This window comes from Musca vetustissima, unplaced genomic scaffold (assembly GCF_032173495.1).
Source record: "Musca vetustissima isolate MV318-11 ecotype Yass unplaced genomic scaffold, APGP_CSIRO_Mvet_v1 utg26045, whole genome shotgun sequence".
Taxonomy (NCBI): domain Eukaryota; kingdom Metazoa; phylum Arthropoda; class Insecta; order Diptera; family Muscidae; genus Musca; species Musca vetustissima.
Genome location: NW_026889319.1, coordinates 59538 through 85375, shown reverse-complemented (window position 1 = coordinate 85375; position 25838 = coordinate 59538). Strand labels below are relative to the sequence as shown.

At 33.8% G+C, this 25838-nt stretch overlaps 3 protein-coding genes across 3 annotated transcripts; 1 reads left to right on the top strand and 2 right to left on the bottom strand.

Annotated features, from left to right (window-relative positions):
* Positions 1 to 15971: 15971 nt before the first annotated feature.
* Positions 15972 to 18667, bottom strand: LOC133337069 (succinate--CoA ligase [GDP-forming] subunit beta, mitochondrial-like). The gene is made up of 4 exons (XM_061545334.1): positions 18548 to 18667; positions 18321 to 18462; positions 18149 to 18248; positions 15972 to 16950 (listed from the first exon to the last, which is right to left on the bottom strand). Exons 1-4 carry the CDS (start codon positions 18593 to 18595, stop codon positions 15981 to 15983), a joined length of 1260 nt encoding a protein of 419 aa, XP_061401318.1. The 5' UTR covers positions 18596 to 18667; the 3' UTR covers positions 15972 to 15980.
* Positions 18668 to 20755: 2088 nt separating this feature from the next.
* LOC133337067 (CAAX prenyl protease 2-like) lies at positions 20756 to 21896 on the top strand. The gene is made up of 3 exons (XM_061545331.1): positions 20756 to 21149; positions 21216 to 21452; positions 21620 to 21896. The coding sequence occupies exons 1-3, from the start codon at positions 20756 to 20758 to the stop codon at positions 21883 to 21885; spliced, it is 897 nt and encodes a 298-aa protein (XP_061401315.1). The 3' UTR covers positions 21886 to 21896.
* Positions 21897 to 22159: 263 nt separating this feature from the next.
* LOC133337066 (glutaredoxin 3-like) lies at positions 22160 to 25116 on the bottom strand. The gene is made up of 4 exons (XM_061545330.1): positions 25035 to 25116; positions 24780 to 24939; positions 24458 to 24708; positions 22160 to 22342 (listed from the first exon to the last, which is right to left on the bottom strand). Exons 1-4 carry the CDS (start codon positions 25082 to 25084, stop codon positions 22162 to 22164), a joined length of 642 nt encoding a protein of 213 aa, XP_061401314.1. The 5' UTR covers positions 25085 to 25116; the 3' UTR covers positions 22160 to 22161.
* Positions 25117 to 25838: the final 722 nt, after the last annotated feature.

Sequence of the window (25838 nt, the reverse complement as noted above, 5' to 3'; positions counted from 1 at the left end):
ATGTACCTAATGCCATCTTACTACAAGAAACATTTATTTGTAATTGCGTGCTTCTGTCTATGTGAGAGAGTAATCAATAGGAACAAAGTGATAGGGAAACGGAAAATGTTTGGAAAAAGAAAAGCTAGCAACATCATAGTATGAAAGTTGGAGAGAAAATAGAAGGAAACGGAAGCGAAGATCTACCGGAATGTTGCGAGCAACATGATGTTGTATTGCTCGACTGCCCTCCCAACCATGTTGCTACAAACAAAATGTCCATATGAATGTTCTTTGGTTGCAACACCCAAACATCACTATGACCAACTTTACTTACAACAAGGGAAAATCAAAACAGATAGATTTTAAATATCTATTCAAACATCATTATAATTTTATTTCTCAAAAATTCAAGTAAGAGTATCATTCGGGTTGACCGATGATAAAAGAGAAATTAATTGGAAAATAAACATAAAGAAAAATATATCTAATAACAGCTCTTAAATTAGGTTTAAAGAATAGGTTTGGAAATAATTAAATTATTCATAAATTAAAATTAAATCAAAAATTAAATTTAAAATAAAAAAATTAGAACTTGAGTGTTAACTTTTCTTCATCACCATATGCATAACCAAAATGAAAAAATTTTATGATATCAAAATATACCAATTTTTTAACATATCACCAAAAATTTAAATATAAATTCACACTAATAAAATTCATTTAATACCATTAGTGATCATAATAATAAACTATAATTTCAAAAAAATAAATTTTTTTTTTTTTGAAATTAATTAAAAAAAATATTTAAAAATATATAAAAATATTTAAATCTTTAAAGAGAAAACAATTTAAATCATAATTCAAAATCATAAAAACATACGTTTATCACTGAAAAAAAATTCAATAATTAAAAACATATGATCACTAATGTTATTGTTAGTCTTTTATATTTCTCTTTATCACCAAAAAAATCAAAACAAATGTAGAAAAAGTTCAACGACTTACATGTTTACATTCTCGATATTCCTCTTTGAAAGCGCTTTCTCGGAGATCATCTCAAGCCGCTATAATACTGGTTTTTATAAACTAAGAGAAAGATAAACAAATGTGAGCATTCATATTTAAATAATGTGGTGACGCACAGAGTGGAATGTTGTATGCATACACGTTGCGTTATGTTATACCTAACAAACAGGTTGAGTGGTTTGATGTGTAACATACATGTTGCATGGTTTGAAGTCAAATATACATGTTGCGTTTGATAAATGTTGGAGAATTTAACAAACAGACATACAAAGTGTGATCGTAATGATCATGTATGTAAGAATTAAATTATAAATATGTAACACTTGTGTGTATATTTTTGGTGACTTCCTTTACCACTCTCAACGGGAATATATTATGTTTCAATATTCTTTTCTTTTTAACACATTGGTTACAAAAGAATTTGTTATGTTTAGGCAATGCTGATGAAGTTATAATTAACACTCAAAATCAACAAGAATAATCTTAATAAAATAACTTATAATTTTTACTTTAACCACATCATAAATTCTCGGTTTCTTCTTCAAAAACAATAAATTTAAAGCCAGTATGCCAACAACTCATCCACTTTATAGATTTTTACCTCTTTGCCACTGATTTTTTCTCTTTTATAAAATCTTCACCTTTTTTATACATTTTAAGTTACTATTTAAAGTGTTTTGCACACACGGGAGGATTATTGAAATATAAATATACTGCAACTGGTGGCTTTCCTCCTTTAAAGATGTAGTTCGGTTTTTTTTTTCCTTGTGCTATTATTGCTCGCTTCTTCTCCCGTGTGCTGCTGGACGGACAGTTTACTTCTTCACACACTTTAAACAATAGATCGAACAACAGACTGATCGTTAAACAGGAGCAATAAGCAAACCAACAGCGGCAATTGAAAGCAAAGCATAAGAATGTGATATTTTGTCCCAATTTGTTTTACTCTGCATACCAAACGAATTCTGACAAGAAATCTAACAAACCAATTAAATGAGAGATTAGGAACGGAATGAAATTGAACGAAGCAAATAAATTATTACCTTTCGATTTATTGGATGAAGAATAATGAAATAAACATCACATCAAGATGAAATAAATTGAATATTCTTAACCACCAGGAAATGTACCAATTTCAAGATATTCCTATAGGTTAATAATATATTAAAAACTATTTGGATTTTGACCAAAAAAATATAAAAAAGTATCCTTATTGATATACTCACAGATAAATATTGATTATAATCTGCTCATAGCAATAAATAAAAATTGAAAAAAAAACTGAAAATTCACAGGCTCACAATTGAATGAGAAATATTCACTGAGTTTCAAAGGTGTTAATGGCAGGACCATCAGTTGACAAAATGGCAGAGTTTTCTTAATTTTGGTAGCATGAAGCTTCTTAAAATTTCGCAAAAATGTCTTCTTTCCAATACGCCGAAGAAGATGGCTAAATTGAACTGTAGAAAAACGTCAACTAGGTGATAGATATTTTCTACTTTTCAACAGAAAATCGCCTGCAGAGGTCGCACAACAAGGCCGTTAAATATTCACAAATATTTAAAAAAATAAAATATGTTTTGTTTCTCAATGCACAAACAACAATCTTTATATTCGTGAAAATAAGGAAAATTTGATCTGGGATGCAAGCGCCTCTACATACCCCCCAACCAAAATCAGACTTTGGGGGGGTAAACTTATAACCACCAAAGCTGATACCGCTTGCAACATTTTTATTGGCGTATATCCTTTGCGTGAAATACACCTATGAACTTACCCTGTAAATCTTCAAGTTCATAGTTACAATTTCCTACTTTTTTACGTATCCTGGCTTTAAGAAAAGTGGGAGCCAACTTGGCATTATAACCTTGAGCGAAGTTACTTTGTCTGAAGTTCCTACGAAATACTTCCTGGCCTTCCGCATATGATACCTCCCTGGATCTGAGATTATAGGTTCTTTGGTTTCTTTCAAATTGTTTCTGCATCAGTTCCTTGGCCTTACTACCTACAATAGCAAGGGAATCATCTTTATCAAAATTCACTGTCCTATCTTCCAACAGTTCTAACTGGCGTAAAAGTTTATACGTTTTGCCATTAGTAACCATATTTTGGCCAAAGGTAAGATAGTAAGGGGATGTCCCTATAGCACTATGAACCGTGGATCTCAAAGCGCAACCGATATTGCTTAGCATTCGATCCCAATCTTTTTGGTCAGGTGAGATATAAGATTTTATGGCAGCTAAAACAGAACGATTCACTCGCTCTGAGGCATTTGCCTGCGGAGAATGAACTGCTGTAGTAAGATGATTTATATTATATCGTTTTAGAAACTGTCCAAATTGTTTAGATTTAAATTGCGAACCGTTGTCTGACACAACAACTTCCGGGATGCCATACGTATGAAATAGTTCGCTCTCCAAGTAGTTAATTACGATATCAGTCGAAAACTTCTTCACTGCTTTTAGAAATGGGAACTTTGTAAAGTGGTCCAGTGCTACAAAAATTCCGATATTACCTAATTTTGATCGAGGATAAGGACCCAGAAAATCTATATAAATCTTCTGGAAAAATCTGCTGGTTTCAGAAGTCTTACCAAGTGGAGGCCTAAGGGTCTGGCTAGGGTGTTTAGTCGATTTACAAATGTCACAATTATTTATATAATTTCTGACATCAATCACCATATTTGGCCAAAAATAATATTTTCTCAACTTGAAAAGTGTTTTATTAATACCCCCATGTGAAGATAAAGAATCATCATGGGATCTTTTCAACAACTCTGGTACCATATCTTTCGGGACCCATAATTTCCAGGATAGATCATCCTTTACTTGGTCGCCTGAAGCATGTTCAGTCCGTCTGTAAATATAGCCATCAATGATTTTCAAATCAGGCATTGTATCCAATGACTTGTTAACCTTGCTTAAAAGCTCTTTATAGCTATCAGATTGAAAATGTGCAGAATCTAAATCAATAAACATTCCATTATCGGTTTCTACATCATCTGTGGATAAAGCTTCAACACCTAATGCAGACAAGTCATCACTGTTGGTCCTAGAAAGGGCATCGGGGACTACGTTTTGGCTACCTTTTCTATGCTGAATAGAGAATTTATACCCTTGAAGTTTCAAGGCCCATCGAGCTAACCGCGTGCTGAGGTCTGTTTGGGACATGAGCCACTTCAGTGATGCATGATCAGTGATCACTGTGAACTCATGTCCTTCCACATACGCTCTAAATTTTTTAATGCTTAACATTGCTGCTAAGCATTCTTGTTCGGTCACCGAATAGTTACGTTGGGCTTGATTGAGTTTCTTTGACATAAAGGCAATAGGAAACTCTTCACCCTCCGCATCCTTCTGGACCAGTACACCTCCTATACCAGTACTACTAGCGTCACAGTGTATAAAGAACGGCTGTGAGAAATCTGGGCTATGTAGAACTGGCGCGGTGCTCAAATGGGTCTTTAAAGCCTCAAAGGAATTCTGGGCTTCATCATTCCAGATAAACTTGCGTTTTGTTTTTGTTAAATCAGAAAGTGGAGTAGCAATAGTCGCGTAGTCCCGAATGAATTTCCGGTACCAACCCGTCATACCTAGAAACCGACGTACCTGTTTGACAGATTTAGGGACCGGGAAGTCCGTTATAGCAGATACTTTTTCAGGGTCCGTTCTTATGACCCCGCCACCAACCAAATGACCTAGATACCTGACCTCTGACACGCAAAAATTGCTCTTCTCCACATTGATGGTAAGGCCGGATTCTTTTATTTTCCCTGCAACCAACCTTAGAACCTCGAGATGCCTTTCGAAAGAGTCCGAAACGATCAGCAAATCATCGAGATAGACGAACACTTCTGTCCTGAGAGCTGGTGGGATAACCTTGTCCATTAATCGGGACATGGTCTGAGGCGCGTTGCAGAGCCCAAAGGGCATTACCGTATAATGGTACAACGGCCTCCCAGGAACAGTAAATGCTGTCTTTTCTCTTGATTGCGGATCCAATGGAATCTGCCAAAAGGCATCCTTCAGATCTAAGGCGGTAATAAACTCGGCTTTAGGCAACCTACTCAGTATACCATCAATGTGGGGGAGAGGATAGGCATCACCAACGGTAACAGAATTTAACTTGCGACTATCCAAGCAAAGTCTATTTTTGCCAGGTTTCCTGTGAAGGACCACTGGAGAGGACCAGGCACTGTTCGACTCCTCTATCACACCCAGTTCTAACATTCTGTCTAGTTCTGCGTATATAAGCTTTTCAATTGCCGGAGAAACAGGAAAGTGCCTCTGTTTAACCGGTTTAGCCGTACCAGTATCGATTGAATGCTGAAGAACATGGGTCCTTCCAAGTCCTTGCTTGGAAAAAGAAGGAAACATACTAATAACCTTGTTCAGATGTCGCCTTTGAAAATCGGTTAATTGTATTTGAGGAGCTATTTCAGAAACCCATGACATATTATCGGATATGTTATCTTTCGTAAGAAGTCCAGCAGGCAAGAGGTCAAACAAATTCCAAAAGTCCACACCTAGATACAAATCCCTATCAAGGCTAGGAATAATAAAAATGGATATATCTTTTTCAAGACCCTTAAACGAAATTTTGGTATCAACATATCCTACAACGTCTTGACTATTCCCATCAGCTGTTCTCACGACAGAATTCAACTTTTTATATGGCCTACCTGAATCTATATAGTCCCTCGCTACCTTCGAACCAACACAACTTAACGAAGCCCCTGTATCCATTAGACCTAGCATCTTTTCTCCAAAGAGGATCACCTCTGCGTATGGCCTGACGTCAGATGTATTATCGAGGACAGAACAGACAAACTTTTTCTTACAGTTCCTAACTTTTCTCCAATAGTTCCGAATCCTATCAGCTGACCTAGATGGTTTTGTTTTAGGTTCCTCATTGAATATTCTGTCTCTAGCTTCCTTGTACTCTTTTATGCGCACATGCAACGGTTTCAATATATATGAATTATTTTTGACACTATTTGTATTATCCACCTTTTGACTATTTAATAAATTATTGGAAATTTTCTTATCTCTGTCTCTGTTCAAAATTTTTATTCCGCATCCTTTTTTATCATCTTGACTGCACTCATTAGTGCAATCCGATCCTAGTTTTTTGGATTACACTTCTTGCAGTTTGGCTTGTACGTGTCCGGAGTGCCACAACCGTAGCAAAATACGGTTCTATTGGCCAAACATTCCTGGTAACGATGACCGGATTGGCGACAATTCCAACAAATGAATCCTATTGCCGCAATTTGATCATTTGGATCTGTCAACGACTCTACTTCATTATCCAAAACAACTTCATCTAACTCAGACACTCGCTTGGATATCATATTAGGCTTAGAGAAACCTATCCCATGTTTTCGTCGAACATCTTGCATAAAAAATTCTCTTCGTCTGCAAATATCCCTCAATTCTTGCAAGGATGAAATCTTCAGGTTGAGGATCTCATGCTGTATTTCCGGCAATAAATTACGTCTAAGTATTTCAACCAATAAACTACCGGAAAGAGGTTCCTTCAATCTATCTGTCAGCTCTACCACTGACTCGTAAAAATTATCAAAGCTTTCGCCCTGCTTCTGCTTCCTATCTCTTATTAGCTCTCTGATGTCTACATCTGACCTTGAGTCGCTATACTGTTGCCTCATAGCCTTACATAACCCATTCCAACAAACCGAATCCACTGACCGATGATACCGCCAGAACCAGTCCGCAGCTTTTCCTTCGAATAGGGAACTGGCATTTCGGCATAATAGATCGAAATCACCTTGAAGTGTTTGTGAAGTTAATGCTTCAATACGATATATAAAATTTTCCACTGATATACTATTTAAGCTACCAGAAAATTTGATTCTCCAATTGGAAATTATGTGCAACACCTTATCAGGTCTGGAGGTCAAATCGGAAGAAGAAGAGTTATTGGAAGTGTGAGGACCTGATCTACTTGCATTCAGTTGGGCAGGATTTTGGCTCTGGGAGTTATTAAGGGAAATTCCAAACATTTCTCTAAATGTTCGCTCTTCCACAGCAGGTAGGGTGTGCATTTGTCGTGGTGAAGTATTTGGTATAGATGGCTGAACTGGCGTTGGGGAAGTAGATTGACCATTTAAATTTAACCTTGAGAACCGTGACTCAATATTGGTCTGAACCAATCTCGATATCTGGTCACTCAAGTTGGCAAATAATTGTGTTTGTTGAGCCGTAACAATAGAGGATATAATGTCCTGTAACTCACTTGGTCTAACAGTTACAGGATTTTCAGGACGAATAGGGGTGGTAAGAGATGTTGAGGCAGAGGCTGTATTATCTTCCGATGCCCTGACCTGAGTTGTTGAAGTTTTAGCTTGCGCCCTGGTAGTTACTCCTGAGGTACTTGGAGTTGGTGGTTCGGTCAAGAGTCTACAGTTACATACAGGACAATATGGTCTGAGCTTTTCAGCCTTTGATAGACAGGACTTGTGAAAACTGTGACCACAGTTCGTCCTTATATATTGTGCCTTTGATGTGACCACTAAACCACAAGCTCCACATGTTGGCGGATCAGTGGATACCTCAATATCCTCACCTCCTTGTTCTAACGACATTATAAAATTTTAAATCAAAACAGGTGAAAACAATATCACTACAAAACCACCACTTATTCCTCAATGTCTAAGAATAGAAACACCGTGAAATTTTGAAATACAAAACTCCAGAAATGATGTTGTGTTGTTTATACTTGAAAAGAAAACCCTTATGGAGAAGTAGATGTAGAAATGTTTTTAAAATGTATGTAGTTCAGAAAAAATAAAGAATTTTAAATAATTGTAAAATATTACAACCTAATCGAAATTAGAAACCTCAATATTGGCAAACAGTAATTTAATAAAGATTTTTCTCAAAAACAAATTAATTCTTCGCAATTTTTCTTTTGATATTTTACGAAGAAAAATTTAAAACAAACACCTTAATTTTCTATATATTTTCTTTTTTCCGAAAAAAGGAAAAAAACTAAAAATTAATTCATATAAAAACTAATAAATATAACGAAATTCGGAGTACCAAAAATCAATGCTATTTCTATCTGTTTGATCCCTATAATAGTAAGCAAAGTCGTCATAGCAAAAACAACATTTGGTAGATATATATTAGAATAGAACGATAGTTTTCATACCTTGGCACAGATACCATTGTTCTGCAAATCTTACAAGGATGACAAAATTTACCTATTTATCAAACCCTTACGTATATGGACAAATATAGTCTTTGGAAAACCATGAATTTGTATTCCGACACAACACCAAGATTGATAAATAGGTAAAAAGATGTAAAGAGGAGTGAAACATCAAAAACTCATGGTCGCTTCAGGATAACCACTTGACCTTGAATGAATTCCAATGAATTAATCAACGTTTCTTTAAGAAAATATCACAATTGAAGTCGTGATGAAAAAATAGAAAAACAATTAAAGATATAAAATATTAGTTGGAACCGAATAAATATAGCTAACGCTAGGTGTTGCAAAATATCATTTTATATTCGGGCCCCACGTTGGGCGCCATTTTTCTGTAGCATATAACTTATCCAACAAAGGATCTGAATGTGGCAGCTGAAATTCTAGGTAATGATCGGTGGCAAAGCACGCACGGGATCCGGCCTTATAGCTCGTCGGTGGGGGGATTCCATCAACCACCATGTACCTAATGCCATCTTACTACAAGAAACATTTATTTGTAATTGCGTGCTTCTGTCTATGTGAGAGAATAATTAACAGGAACAAAGTGATAGGGAAACGGAAAATGTTTGGAAAAAGAAAAAGGCTAGCAACATCATAGTATGAAAATTGGAGAGAAATTAGAAGGAAACGGAAGCGAAGATCTACCAGAATGTTGCGAGCAACATGATGTTGTATTGCTCGACTGCCCTCCCAACCATGTTGCTACAAACAAAATGTCCATGAGAATGTTCTTTGATTGCAACACCCAAACATCACTATGACCAACTTTACCTACAACAAGGGGAAATCAAAACAGATAGATTTTAAATATCTATTCAAACATAATTATAATTTTATTACTCAAAAATTCAAATAAGAGAATCATTCGGGTTGACCGATAATAAAAGAGAAATTAATTGAAAAATAAACATAAAGAAAAATATTTCTAATAACAGCTCTTAAATTAGGTTTAAAGAATAGGTTTGGAAATAATTAAATCATTCATAAATTAAAATTAAATCAAAAATTAAATTTAAAATCAGATAATAAATTAGAACTTGAGTGTTAACTTTTGTTCATCACCATATGCATTGAAATTTTATAATATCAGAATATACCTTTTTTTTAACATATCACCAAAAATTTAAATATAAATTCACACTAATAAAATTCATTTAATACCATTAGTGATCATAGTAATAAACTATAAATTCAAAAACAAAATTAAATATTTTTTTTTTTTTTTTGAAATTAATTAAAAAAATATTTAAAAATATTTAAATGCCTTAAAGAGAAAACAATTTAAATCATAATTTAAATCTAAAAAACTCAATAATTGAAAACATATGATCACTAATGTTATTGTTAGTCTTTTATGTTTCTCTTTATCACAAAAAAAAAATCAAAACAAATGTAGAAAAAGTTCAACGACTTACATGTTTACATTCTCGATATTCCTCTTTGAAAGCGCTTTCTCGGAGATCATCTCAAGCCGCTATAATACTGGTTTTTATAAACTAAGAGAAAGATAAACAAATGTGAGCATTCATATTTAAATAATGTGGTGACGGCACAGAGTGGAATGTTGTATGCATACACGTTGCGTTGTGTTATACCTAACAAACAGGTTGTGTGGTTTGATGTGTAACATACATGTTGCGTGGTTTGAAGTCAAACATACATGTTGCGTTTGATAAATGTTGGAGAATTTAACAAACAGACATACAAACTGTGATCGTAATGATCATGTATTTAAAAATTAAATTATAAATATGTAACACTTGTGTGTATATTTTTGGTGACTTCCTTTACCACTTTCAACGGGAATATATTATGTTTCAATATTCTTTTCTTTTTAACACATTGGTTACAAAAAAACAAATTATTTTTAGGCAATGCTGATGAAATAGAAATAAATGATGAATAGAAATAACACTCAAATTTAACAAAATTAGTGTAAATAAATTAACTTATAATTTTACTTTAACCACATCATAAATTCTTGGTTTCTTTTTTTTTCTTCACTACAACAAATTTTATAACTAGTATGCCAACAACTCATCCACTTTATAGATTTTTACCTCTTTGCCACTGATTTTTTCTTTTCTTTTACAAAATCTTCACCTTTTTTCATAAATTTTAAGTTAATATTTAAAGTGTTTTGTACACACGGGAGGATTATTGAAATATAAATATACTGCAACTGGTGGCTTTCCTTCTTTCAAGATGTTGTTCGGTTTTTCTTTGTGCTATTATTGCTCGCTTCTTCTCCCGTGTGCTGCTGGACGGACAGTTTATTTCTTCACACACTTTGTACAATAGATCGAACAACAGACTGATCGTTAAACAGGAGCAATAGGCAAACCAACAGCGGCAATTGAAAGTAAAGCATAAGAATGTGATATTTTTTCCCAATTTGTTTTACTCTGCATACCAAACGAATTCTGACAAGAAATCTAACAAACCAATTAAATGAGAGATTAGGAACGGAATGAAATTGAACGAACCAAATAAATTATTACCTTTCGATTTATTGGATGAAGAATAATGAAATAAACATCACATCAAGATGAAATAAATTGAATATTCTTAACCACCAGGAAATGTACCAATCTCAACATATTCCTATAGGTTAATAATATATTAAAAACTATTTGGATTTTGACCAAAAAAATATAAAAAAAGTATCCTTATTGATATACTCACAGATAAATATTGATTATAATCTGCTCATAGCAATAAATAAAAATTGAAAAAAAAACTGAAAATTCACAGATTCACAATTGAATGAGAAATATTCACTGAGTTTCAAAGGTGTTAATGGTAGAACTATCAGTTGACAAAATGGCAGAGTCTTAATAATTTTGGTAGCATGAAGCTTCTTAAAATTTCGCAAAAATGTCTTCTTTCCAATACGCCGAAGAAGATGGCTAAATTGAACTGTAGAAAAACGTCAACTAGGTGATAGATATTTTCCATTTTTAACACAAAAATCGCCTGCAGAGGTCGCACAACAAAGCCGTTAAATATTCATAAATATTTAAAAAATAAAATAGGTTTTGTTTCTCAATGCACAAACAACAATCTTTATATTCGTGAAAATAAGGAAAATTTGATCTGGGATGCAAGCGCCTCTACAAAAATTGGTCTGGAAGTTTGGATGAAATCAGTTGGCAATTAGCTACAATATATTTTCGTCCGATTTTATCTAAGTTTTTCTGATTGACACAACATTTTGAACAACGTATCGAAATGGAACAAAAATAAATTCTCGTAAGTTTGGATGAAAACGGTTCAAATTTAGATAAGGCTCCCATGTACATTTTCGTCCGATTTTATGTAAATATATTTCTTCGATTGCGATGAAAATTTGCACAAATTATTAAATTGAGCCTAGAATATTGAGTTTTTAAAAAATTGGTGCAGATGCAAATATAGCTCCCTCATATGTATTTTCGACTGAATTAATGTTAATAATGCACCATTGCGATCAAATTTTTCCCAGTTTCATTTAAATCGATTTATATAATTTTGTTCCATTGTACAAAAACGACATATGTATGAACGAGTACATATGTATGAACTGATTTAAGTTGATTCACATATAAATACAGATCTCATATTTAATTTAGTTCAATTTCATGTCAAAAGTCCTTCAAAAATGCGACGTCTGTTAGGATGCATCTTATAAATATGCCCAAAATGATGAAGGGTATTATATAGTCGACCCTGTCCGGCTATACTACATTCCTTACTGGTTTAATATAAAAATAATATTATATGGGGACTACCCCCAAAAGGGGCCGAATATAAAACATTTTTAGGAAGGAGATTTGTTACCAAGGTTAGGTTAGGTAAGGTTTGGGGATGTGCAGTCACACATGTGACTGCAACACTCTGAGACCAGTTAGGTCCGTTGTGATCATCCACAAGAAGAGATACGGTGAAGATAAGAGACCAAAGACAGATCTATAGGGGATAGAAGATTAGTAAATTGAAGGAGAGTTGAGAATCTTTCATAAATGAATAAAAGAAGAATGAAGGTCGATGGCCCTTTGAGTCAGACAGAAGATGTGTTACGTGCCAAGGTTGTATGTTCCTAACCACTTTATGTTTCTAATTATGCTGTAGCACCTACCCACTAGTCTGTGCCGCCTGTAAGCCAGGGCTGGGCAATGACACAGGAGATGCTCAATTGTCTCCGTCTCCTCCTCGTCAACACATAGTCTACAGTAATCTATAGCATCAAGATCCCATTTACTAGTAAAAGCCCTGATGTTGCAGTGACCAGTGATGATTCCCATCATCACTCTAATTTCAGCTTTGCTCAGATTCAACAGTGAGTGCCGTTATTTGGTAGACAGAGTCGGCCAAATGGATCTTGACACGTTGCACCTAGGTTCGTTGTGCCAACGTTCACATGTTATTTCGTCAAAGAATGCCTCAAAATTCCTACAGAAAAGACATATGGGTGGTTTGATTGAGTCATCAGTTTCTAGATCGATGGATTGAGATCCTCGTCTAGCTAGTTCGTCCGCTTTTTCATTACCCAAGATGTCACAATGTCCTGGTACCCAACACAACCGATAGCTATTGTTAAGTTCTTCCAGAGCTGCTCTACACTTGAGGACGGCTTCGGATTTGATGGCTTTAAGATCCGCTTGACTATCCACAAAGATAGTCACCGGTTCAACGACCTCAGCATCCAGACTTTTTATCAATTCCGCTGCCTTCCAGATCGCGAAGATTTCAGCTTGGAAAACACTACAGTTACAATCCAGCTTGTATGTTAACTCAATGCCTAACCTTTCACAGTAGACGCCTGCCCCAGTACCTTCTTCCATCTTGGATCCGTCTGTATAGAAGGCCAGATCGTCCAGAGGAGGGTTACTTCGTTTACTAGGAATAAGGACATCTACATCGTCAAATCTAAGGATTGGTGATATATAGTCGCTTAGTTTAGAGCGTTGGTCCAATACTATAACTGGTTCATTAAGAACACTACCATGCCCAAAGGTACAGTTCAGCCAGAGTTTTTGTTCATGCAGCCTTAGGGCGCTACGCGCAGCCTGACATTTAATGGTGAGGCCCAGAGGCTTGAAGTACAGCATTGCGTTCAAAGCTGCTTGTGGCGTACTCCTTCTGGCTCCTGTAACTAAAATCGCGGCGGCTCTTTGTACCAAGTACGACTACAAAATAACAAATTACAGCGTATTCGGTTGAAAACCGCTCTGAAAATGCCGAAAATTTGGGGCTACCGGAAAAAGTGGACCTAAATGTACAATTTTAAATTTGGAGAATTGCAGAACGCGACCAAGAACACCAAAATATCTACAATTGGGGGTAACCTTATATCGGGGCTATGCATAAACGGTGACCGTTATAGCCCATCATCAAACCTGACATGCCTGCAGACAAAAGACAACTCTATGCACAATTTTGGCTATTCTATTCGTTTAAAGTCTAAAGTGATTACAACAGACAGACGAACAGAAGGACATGTTTAAATAGTCATAGAATTTTACGCTGATCAAGAATATATACTTTATAGTGTCGGAAATAATTATTTCGATGAGTTACAAAGGGAAAAAACAAATATAGCCTTCATACTATGATAGAGGGTATAAACATAATAGTGTCAGTGGTCCTTACAAAGAAATGCACTCGATTCAAAATGGGACTCCTACATTTAATTAACGTAAAATGAAAATTTGTGTGACCAAATACTTTTATATGATTTCGTATATTCAATTAGATTATAGGGTAAGTGCACCAATAGTCGGCACTTTAAGAATTTTCGCTTTTTAAATGTTTCACCATTCCAAGTGCATCATTTCCACGATATTGTATTTAGGTTCATCTGTTTCGAAATTTTGTTTACTCCCCGATGGAATACAAATTTGTTTAATTAACTTGTATTAATGTAGATTCAATTAATAATTATGTAAAATAGTGCCTTTGTGCCATTAGTCGGCACATTTTTCCAATTGCCGGCATGTTATGTTCCAATAGTCGGCATGTCACATTTTAGTTAAACAAAAATTATGTATTTAATTGATTTTTCTGCTATTTGCAATAATAAATTATTACTATGGGACGTTTCCATCAGTGTTGTATTGAACAAGTTATATAAAATAATATTATTTATAAAATATTACAGTTATAAAACATGGTGCCGACATTGAGAACCTGTTATCCAATTCTCGGCATGGCTAAATAAGGCTTTTCAAAGGTTAAAAGAATTTGAGATTAAAATCGTGTCTTCTATTATATAAAACACTCAAAACTAATTTTTGAAAAGATAATCGTTATTTAGAGGTCTTATTTAACATTTTTCCCATTTTGAGCTAAAATGATCGAAAAGGTGCTTATTTTTCACCCATATGCCGACTATAGGAAAACCTTAAAATTTTTTGTTCCTAAGGTCGGCATCGATAAAAATATCATTATTATAAATAATTTTTAATGATTTTAAATTCTAATATATTCTCCTCTATGTTCTTTACAATTATGAAGAAGATCCTTGTGAAAAAATATAATTTTAATATAGTTGTAAGTCTTTTGAAATCGTCATGCCCACTATTTTTTTCTTTAGAAACATGAATTATCGCTAGTGTTGACAAACCTCATTGACCAAATGCCAATTTTTGACTGAATAAATGAACTTAGCTCGGTTAAATTTTTTACAGAGATAGATAGCAGTGTCATTGAAGATTATTCAATGTATTTTTCATATTTAGTTATAGGATTTTTTAGTTATTTGAAGTTATATAAAACAGATGCCGACTATTGGTACATGCCGGAATTAAGTGCGTTTACCCATTGTTATTTCAAAAACAGTTATTTCTGTATTATATCGCATTGTTGTTAATAATAAAACCTTTGATTTAAAAATACAAACTTAAAAGCTACTTTCAATGAACATAACAAAACACAGAGTCTTAAAGTGTGTTAAAAATTCCTTATGTAAAATTATCTGTTCCTATTGGACGTTTTTCCTATAAACATTTTTTTAATTCAATATATTAGGCACGCAAATCTCTACAAAATCAGGTGAAATATACACTAGATGTCAGTCTAGTAATAAACTATAAATAAAACTACAAGGATAATGCGGATATACCGTATAAGAGCATGTTCGAAAGTTACAATTTGTACTAAATTGCACATTTGTCGAGTATTGTAAAAAAACTTCACCAATTGTGCTTGCACCGGTATTAATAGTGAAAAGCTTTAAAGTCAAAAGCTTTTTGTACCATCTAATGATATCCTGTGGAACACACATTATACATCAAAAGTTTCTTATATATCCTAAAGCATGTTAATATAAACGAACTTACCTTAGGTTCGTATAGTTTGTCAAAGTTGCATTCGTAATACCAAATTCTATACAATAATACCATAATCAATTATCTTTAAAACCAACCACATGCCCAATTCACACTAAAATATGACCTCACTCCTTTCAGTCATAATTCAATAACAACAACAAATGATCTTAAAATAACATTTCAATTTATTTTCAAAATAAATGTAAATATGGTTGTAAAAAACAATTTTTCTTTTATTTCTAATATGAAATCTCTAAGACATTTCTTTCGTTTGGAACATATTGGTGATCTTAAAATTTTCTACAAGAAAAAAATTAACATAAGGAAATGCACGTCTGGTTCAAACTATAATTTTTATATTTTTTCGAACACTTTATAAGCGGATTGACAACTTAATCATATGTGTGTATTTCTTCTACGAAGAATTTACTTAAGAGCAGCAACAGCTTTTTGGGCAGCATCATCCAAATCTGTGGCAGTTTGTATAGCCAAACCAGAATTTTTCAAAATTTTGCGGGCTTCATCAACATTGGTACCTTCCAGACGTACAACCAATGGAACATTCAAATTCAATTTCTTGGAAGCAGCCACAACACCATTGGCAATTGTTGCACAATTTACAATACCACCGAAAACATTCACCAAAATGCCCTTAACTTTAGGATCTGAGGTTAAGATTTCGAAGGCTTTCAAGACTTGATCTTCCTTGACACCGCCGCCAACATCGAGGAAATTAGCTGGGTCACCACCATTCAATTTGATGATATCCATGGTGGCCATAGCTAGACCGGCACCATTTACCAAACAACCAATGTTACCGTCCATGGCAACATAGTTTAGATTGTGTTTGGCTGCCTCAATTTCGCGAGGATCAGATTCCTCCTCACTTATGTCCATGGCAAAGATTTCCTTTTGTCTATACTGGGCATTATCGTCAAAATTAAGCTTGGCATCTACGGAGATAACCTCACCGTTATCAGTCTCAGCTAGGGGATTAATTTCAATTTGTACTGCATCAACAGCCTTAAATAGAGTGTAGAGTTTTTGTATTTCCTGAGCACATGTTTCAATGCATTTTCCTTTGAATTCTAAGAATTTTGCAACTTTTTCTAAAGTTTCCTGAGCGATGGGCTTATCAATGTCCAAAGGAATTGTAAGAATTTTCTCGGGGGTTTCTTCTGCGACAGCTTCAATATCAACGCCACCAGCTGGAGAAGCAATTAGCACAGGACCATTGTGTTCACGATCCAATAAAATGCAAAGATATGTTTCACGTACAATATTAACACTGCGAGCAACCATGACCTTCTTGACCATAATACCAGATTTGGGAGTTTGTTTGGTAATCAAACGATTACCAATCATTTTCTTTGTCAAATCGAGAACTTCATCTTTTCTGAAAGGAAGAAGAAAAATTAAATACATATGTTGGATTTGTTTTTAATAAAATGATTTAAAAAAAAATTTAGTTAATAAATTAATTTCTTTAACTGAAAAAATAAATATATGGAACGAACTAATTTTAAGAAAGGTTTACAATTCCGTACCATATTTTAAAAACGAAGTCTAATCGCCATAAAAACTTAAGAGAAATCTTCCAATTTGCGTGAAGTAAAACAACATGCCAATAAAATAGAAGTCGGATCATATCCCGCATGAAAGAAATATGAAGATATCCTTTGGCAAAACTGAACAAGGGATATGAGGCAGGCTCTGAATATGAGGGTTAATTTCGATATAATTCCGACCAATATTTGGGTAATGCTGAACGATTGCTTCGTTCTCTGATTATTTAAATCCAAATCGCTAAATACTCCATGACTATAGAAATTACAACCAATAGTAGACGGATAGGTAAGCCACATACAATTATTGATTTAACGGCCCTGCAAAGCCCAGCCATCGAGCCACAGTAGTTTATGGATACCTTCTGAAGAATCAAAATATAACGGGATTAACTGAAAGTTGATTGATGCGTTCTTAAGAATCAAATATACCCGGATTAACTGAAAGTTTTCCGGATTACTTTAACAAAACAAATACATAAACATTCTTTAAACAAAAGAAAATTCACCGAAATATTATCTTTGTTGTTTTTGTTCTTTCAGCGGAAGATGTCTAAAGTTCAGTAGACATAGATAACAAACCAAATTTAAAATATATTTTATTCTGATTCAGCAATACAATGACGATTAACACATCCATTATGGCAGCAACTTTATCAGAATGTTTACTTGCCAATTACTATGGGAAAATTTTCATTACAGATTTCATTAAAATATGTCAACATTCAACAGAGGTTTTTTTTCCTATTTGTTAAAAAGAAGATACCTGCACTGGGATTTTTTTAATTTTCGTACAAGAATAGATTTCCTTATGAAAGTGAAAGAGCAGATCATTGTTTTCTTATTCGGTGTGGGAAAATTTAATAGTATCCCCAACTTCCAAGTTCCACATTCAATTTATCCCTGAATAAGAGGTATAGATCCGAAACCCTTATATGACCGTTTCACAAGATACATCCACATCCTATACACCTGTTATCAGAATTCGAAAACCATTTTTTAACAATATTACACATGCAATATACTTACTTTGTGGTTATGTGTACACCACCTTTGAAACCATTATCGAAAGTACCCTTGCCACGACCACCAGCCAAAATTTGGGCCTTAACAACATATTCAGGGCATTCTAAGAAAAATATTTAAAATGTGATAATATTATTTTTATTCACTGTATCTATTATAAATTCACATCACATACCAAATTGCTTCAAGACATCAGCATCTTTGCCTGAGTTATCCAACACCTTAAATTGTTGTATGGCCACATTGTATTTCTGTAGCAAGTCTTTACTTTGGAACTCCAATAAATTCAAATGACGAACCTGTTGCAGGGCTGTGATCTACATAATTTTGTTAATAAACATGAATATTTTTATATTCCATATGTTAATAGTAAAACATATAATAATAAAAATAATAACTAACCTTTTTGTTGAGTGTATTACGCAGGGTATGGGCAGCAATGTTAATCATGTTTATTTTGTTATTGTTGTACTACAAATGTTGTCAATCAGATACTCCGTATTTTGTTTTTTGCAAGTTATTGATAATCTGTTTTATTAACAATAACTCTATGCAAAAAGAACTTTGAACTCTTTTAATGGAAAAGAAAAAAAAGTCGGCTCAACTTGTTATCATCAGCCGGTCTCAACAGATTATGCATACATATGTTTACTCGATTTTTATTGGTGTAATCGATTAATATATTTTAGGTTCGATAATAACGGACAATTGTAGACGAATAGCTTCAAACGGTCAATTTGAATAAAAAACTTGTAGAAAATACATTTACCATCAAAAAATTCAAAGAGATCCGATTGAGATGTCAGTGCTGATAGAAAAAATTTCAGCCACGGAGCTACTATCGATGGTTGTTTCCCGTACACAAAAATTGGGAAAATATCGAAAGTTCAATTATTAGAGGAAGTTTAATCTAACAGAGCAAAAGTTAATCAGTAAGGAAAGTAGTAAAGTTGGAGTAAGTACTTTATTTGGTGCACTATTTACCTAAAATCGGACGAAAATATATATGGTAGTTACATCTAAATCTGAACCAATTCAACGAAACTTACCAGAGATTTACTTTATATTAACTTCAGTACATTGTGTGTGTCAATTGGACTAACTTAAGTGCACTATTTACATAAAATCGGAAGAAACTATATATGGGAACTATAACTAAATCTGAACAGATTTTCACGAAACTTAGCACATATCGTTCTAGACTTAATTCAATCGAAAGATATATATAGGGACTTTTTTGCACCATTTACAGTAAATGTTTCATAGACCTCTCTCCAAACCTTCCATGAATAAATCGAAAAGTTGCTTTAGTTTTGGCCAAGCAGAAATTGGGTCAATATAGAATATTTTTTATTTCAAATCAAATTTTGCATTTATATAAATTTTTTTAATGAATAAATTACCTATTTATTTTTGAAAAAACTTTCCCTATAACTGTATTTTCAAAAAAAGTAGCAGGTCATTTATTCAGATTACAATTTCAGTTGCTTTAGTTTTGGCCACAAGTATATATCATCAATAATCATATATCATTCGCATGATCACATAATCATTCGCAAACACTATGACCTCTATGCCGCCAGGTGGATTTTGATCAGATCCGAAATTTCCTTGGGAAACTCCCTGATTAACTTCCCGCATCGCGTCTTCGATTTCCTATTACTTTCCTATTTCCTATTTTTGTTTCTCAAGAGAGAAAATTGCTAATGTCATGTTCTGACGGGCATTCGAACAACGTAGTTCGCTCTCAGAATTACGTACATGAATTAACCCGTTCATACAACACTATTCTTAATTCATGTCATCAGAGTTTTTTATTTCAAACTTTTTGTTTCTAGTTTTACACCAAAATTGTAACATATTTGCGTGAATCATATATGGATCTAAATAGAAAAAATAATTCTCTTTCTCCTGACTATAGTATGAACCCATATCTATTTACTTTTAATTCATGTTTTCTTTTTTTCTTTTCATTCATCATTTTTAATTTTACTGAAAAAGTTTGAAAATTTTACAAATATTTTCATGCTGTCAAAATTAATTTATTTTCGATAAATTCTCTCAATTGTTAGGGATGGAACACATTTCTTGGTTATTCGGAGAGTGATTCAAATTGAACAACGTACAAAAGTCGGTGTTCGCTCAGACAATTTTGTATGGGGAACTAAGTAATTACTTCATAATTAAGGGTCGAACAACGAATGAGAGAGCGAACGACGCCCGTCTGTACATGGCATAAAAGTAAACGAACAACATCCAGTAAAGAAATATGTGTGTTCCCGTACACAAAAATTAACAGACACTTTGAAATACTTTAGATTTTCTCTGGAAACTGAATATTTAACAGCTGCATATAATTTGTGTTCGATAGTGTATACACTACTTAAGGAGTAACTACATCTGCCGCCGTTGTTTTACTAGAGTCCCCGCCACTGTAAACATTTATCGATTTTCTTCCACCGATGTTTCATATTTGTCGATAAATCTTCTAGTTGACAGTCGGCAGAATCTCGTCGAATAGAAAATTATGTTTATTTTAGTATGTGTTTTAATTAATTAGACAATAACAAACAAATTTAGATAGGTCATAATCGCACACTTGCACCCACCATGAATGAAACAAACGAAACTAAAATGGAACCCAACTACATATTTGACGATGTACCTCGAATTTCTCCACTAATAACGGTCAGCTGCTGTCTGGCCATGTCCGTGCTATATGTGTCCAGTTTATATATATGGAACAATAAACATAATCGTGATCATCCAGCAACGGTCAAGCGGCGTTTCCTCAGTGTTACGGTGGTGATGTTAATCACTCCCATATTTGTGTATAAATTTTCGTCCAAGGAACTATTAGAGAAGATACCATTTTATGAGTTGTTGGGTTTGAGGTGGCATGGTCTACTCATGGCCATTGTTATACCTTATCTGCTGACAATGTTGTTGTTTTTGGGGCCATTGTGTGTGGAATTGCAAAACGATACAATGAAAGTGTTTATGGGTAAGTGTGATGGAGGATGTGGTACATAATGGAATGAGTATTTAAAATTTGTTCTTCCTTTTTTAGATATCAATTTCTGGAAAAGTTCCTTTAAAAATATCCTGTGGATACGTAATCACATAATGGCTCCATTAAGTGAAGAATTTGTATTTCGTGCCTGCATGATGCCACTAATCTTACAAAGTTTTTCGCCCGTCACAGCTGTGTTCATTACACCATTATTTTTTGGTGTTGCTCATGTTCATCACATAGTCGAGAGATTAAGTATGGGCATGGAATTTACAACAGCTTTAATTATCTCAAGTAAGTTGTAGGGGCAAACTATAACCTTAACCTATGATATACAATATTTTAATTGCCATAAGATCGTGACCTTTTGGGGTAAATTAGAAATTTGTAATACGAAACCAACGGATTTTCTATCTGTGAAATAGAAACTGAAATTTGTTTTGTTTTTTCTTTCTTTTCAGTATCCCAACTAACCTATACCACCCTCTTTGGTTTCTACTCTGCCTATCTTTTCCTGCGCACAGGACATTTTGTGGCCCCCTTTTTGGTACATGCCTTCTGTAATCATATGGGATTGCCAGATATACAAGAACTCTGGCAACAACACCTATGGAAACGTATTATTTTAATCGTATGCTATTTTGTTGGTTTCATTGCGTGGATATTTGTCTTACCCATTGCAACACAACCAACTCTGTATGCCAACAATATCTTCTGGCCTTACTAGCTGTCCTCGGTAGCACACAATTAATTAGCCATAAAGACTGTTTTATATTTGCCAAATGCAAGGACAATGGTGAAGCAAACAAAGTCTTCAGCTAACTACATAGAATATTAAGTTTAAAATTACAGTAATAATTTACTAATTTTAAATTATTAGTTTTATTACTAACAACATTTAGTTAATCTTAATCCATTTATTTTGTAAAAAATAATAGTCTCACATGTTTGTTTATTTTTTAACTGAATGTACCCTTGTGTGTTTGTGTTTTATTTTACATATTTATTCGCCTTTCAATGTGGATTCCAGTTCATTGTTGGCCTTCATTTCTTTAATGATGTCCAGACCTCCAACAAGTTCACCTTTGACATATACTTGAGGATAGGTGGGCCAATCGGAATATGTTTTAAGACCTTGGCGGACTTCTTCGTCGGTTAAAATGTCGAATGTTTCATAGGGAAGTCTGAAAGAAGTAAAATAAAAAGTGTCATTAAATAAATATCGATTAGGGGTAATTTTGTAAAAAAATATATTTTTATTGTTGAAGAATATGTCGTGGTGGTGGTAAGTAATGCCTCCCACAGAATATGAAAACAGTTGCTGTAAAGTTCAGTTTGGCCAGGCTCAATATTTTTATACTCTTCACCTCGATGTGAACATCAAAAATTGTAAATAGATCAGGGGGGTTACTCTGTATTGCGTTGCGAAAGCAAGTGCGATGCGAATGCTAAATGCGTTAAGAGTACAATTTGGTACTCTGTAACGTTCACGCAAACGCATTCGCAAACTAAATTGAAAATGGGGCAACACTGTCGCCACAAAGTAAACAATAACGAAGAATGACAAAAGGAAACGTCAAAAAATTGTAAATGAAAACATATTTTTGTGTGGTACGAGTGTTTTTTTTAAACAAAAATGATGAACGAATTAAAAAAAAAAAGAATTTTATGAGATCTATCAAATATACTCTCCCTAAGTGACCACGGGTATGAAAATATAAGTACGAATTATGTGACAAATGTTTTCAAATATTTAATTTTTATAGATTTATATATAATGTCTCAATAAAGATTCGTTTATGTATTTTTCAAACGCTCGTCGTTTCAAATAGATCCACAACAATTCCAACTCCAATAAAAGAGGCCGCTGCTTTGAAATTGCTTGGACAAGGTGGTTATCAACACCAACCTATAAATATGCACACATAGTTTCACATTTTATATAAAAAAATAATATTTTACTTTTTCCAACCACCGACATCTTTTACAGGAGGTCAATTTGAATTGAGGTCATCAGACAGTTTTGTCCACAAATAGTTGGCGCGTTGTTTCGCATTTGAACTCTGCAACTGTCCCTTTGCCAAATCACTGTGTTGCCCCATAAAATCTACTGAAGTTAGGAACTGACGTTGCTGAGTCTGTAACTGTGACTTTTTTGCCTTTTACTTAAAATAATTTACAATTTATATATAAATAAAACCTTTAATGGAGCTTACTTATATGTTTCGCTTCCTTTGCGTTTGCTATTTTGTTAACGCAAGATATTTGCGCTTAACGAACGAGTTTGACATGCGTTTTCGTATTACAGAGTGCGGTGATGCCACATTTGCGTAAAGTAGATGCGAAAGGAGATACGAAAACGAATTAGAGAGTACCAATTACGCGATGCGTTACAATTTTTCTCACGCATCGCAATACAGAGTAGCCCCCCAGAACATTCATATGTTGACTTATAATGAACCTATACATAATAAATTTCTTATCTGAATCACTTTTATTCTACTTACGTATAACAAGTAGTTAGATTGAAAATTATTCTGGATCTTCAAAATAAGGAAAAACCAAAAACGTGGGCTATTTATTGCAAAAGTTTTTTACCCACGGAACTTGAATGCCTAATAAAAGCCACTATGGCTACTGCATATGGAGGATATATCAAAATATGGTAATATATTTACCAATTATTTTATTGCGATCAAGAATATGCTCTGCTTTAGAACCTGCAAGAATCTCCTATTCTTCGAAAGTTATGTCATTTATGAATTCCAAAAGTGCTACCACTTTTTGAGTACGAGTAACGAAACGTCAAATTTAATATTGAATCCAGCTTTCATGGAAGGTATAAAATTGGAATGAATTTGCAATGTTCCAGTTTATAGAAATACTAATTTCCACAGTGGTAGATCCGACCTAAGGAACACGGAAATAATTTCTTTACAATGGCATCCTTGGTCGTGTGGAATTGAAGTTGTATTAGAAAAAATCAATTTTTTTTAAATTTAGACCAAAGGTCAATTAGACACTACTGATTATGTATACGAAACATATTGTTGCATTTCTTGCATGAGGGCAAAATTATTGTACCGATTCAGCCAATCATTATTTGTTAATGCTTTAACACGTTCTTGCGGTGAGAAAATTTAATTTTCCGCAACATTCATATTTTTTTTCATTTTTGGAACTGAAAATTAGTAGGTTTATGTTTGGCTTCTTATTTATGACAAAGTATATTTGATCAATATAATTATGGACCCTTTAGTAATCTAAAACATAGTTCAGTTAACTTTTTCCAGACTTACCCAGTTTCATTGATTATAGCTATCAGTTGCTTGGAGAAACCACAACGGGGAGCATTACGATCACCCTTCATGAAAATCATCAATGGGGCTTTATTAATCAGGGCCTTCAACCGTTCCTCCAGAGGCTGATCACTTGTAGCGGATGCACCCAATTGTTTACATTTTGCACTAAGCGATGGTATATCTACGCCATCAACACGATCTACTGCGGTACCTTTGGTGAAAAATATTACAGTGGGTACTGCCTCAATCTACATAATTACAAAAAAATCACACATATTAATATTTTATAGCTTCTTTACCATATTACACATTCACATACCTGATGTTTCATCGCTACTTCAGGATATTCTTCAGCGGTAATTGTTATAAATTGTAATTTATCTCCCAATAGTTTGCTCAAATCTTCCAGTACATCCAAAACCTGTTTGCATTGTTCGGCCCATTCTGCCGAAAATAATACCACTGATGTCTTGTCGGCACTGTGGAGTATTTTGTTTTTTTTTTTCAAACCATTCAAAAGATAAAATTGCCATTAATGATTATTTCATCATTTCCGATTGCCAAATAAACATACCCAATCAGTTGTTTGTACTCTTCTTCAGATTTAATTACAGTTACCGGCATATTGAGTTTTATAGTTTTTTTATATTTGCAGAGTTTTTAATTTTTATATATATAATTTATTGTTTTGCAAATGAGTGTGTGGATGGTTCGTGATATTTCTTTGGATGGGTCAAATGCAAATGTCAAAACATTTTAGGTTAGAATATTACAGGGTTGCCAATGCACATTATTATTGGGTTGATTTTGATATTAAAAATTATGGGGAAATGTCTATCTGGTCTGGTCCAGGACATGGTATAATAATAGAAGGTAACAGCAAGTGTTGTTGTACAAAAAACGATACAACAACCACATGTAAATTTGTTGTTGTAAGTTCTACTAGTGTCAACTCATTTGACAGAAAAATGGAAACAAACAAACAAATTATCATCAAATTATTTTTATTTTGAAAATGAAATATTTTCGAATCCTCAAAATAAAAATTGAAAAACATGAATGAAAATGTATCAAATTTATATTTCTATCGCTTCAACATCTTTCCTATAATTGAGCCATTGCCATATATATGTGTAACACATATGAAAATGCTGGGAATAGCGAGTTATTCCTTGAAGAAAGATTTGCTTCCTCAAACTTTCCCAGCAGGCAGATTGAGTAAATTGAATACAAGAGCACATTTAATAAAGAACAATTTCAAATTGTATGCGTTCATAATTTTCCTGTTGGGTGATTTTTAAAAACATAATTTGTCAAATTCATATTGACACTAGTATTACGTTGGAATCAAATCAGCTGGGATTTGCTGTTACCTTTT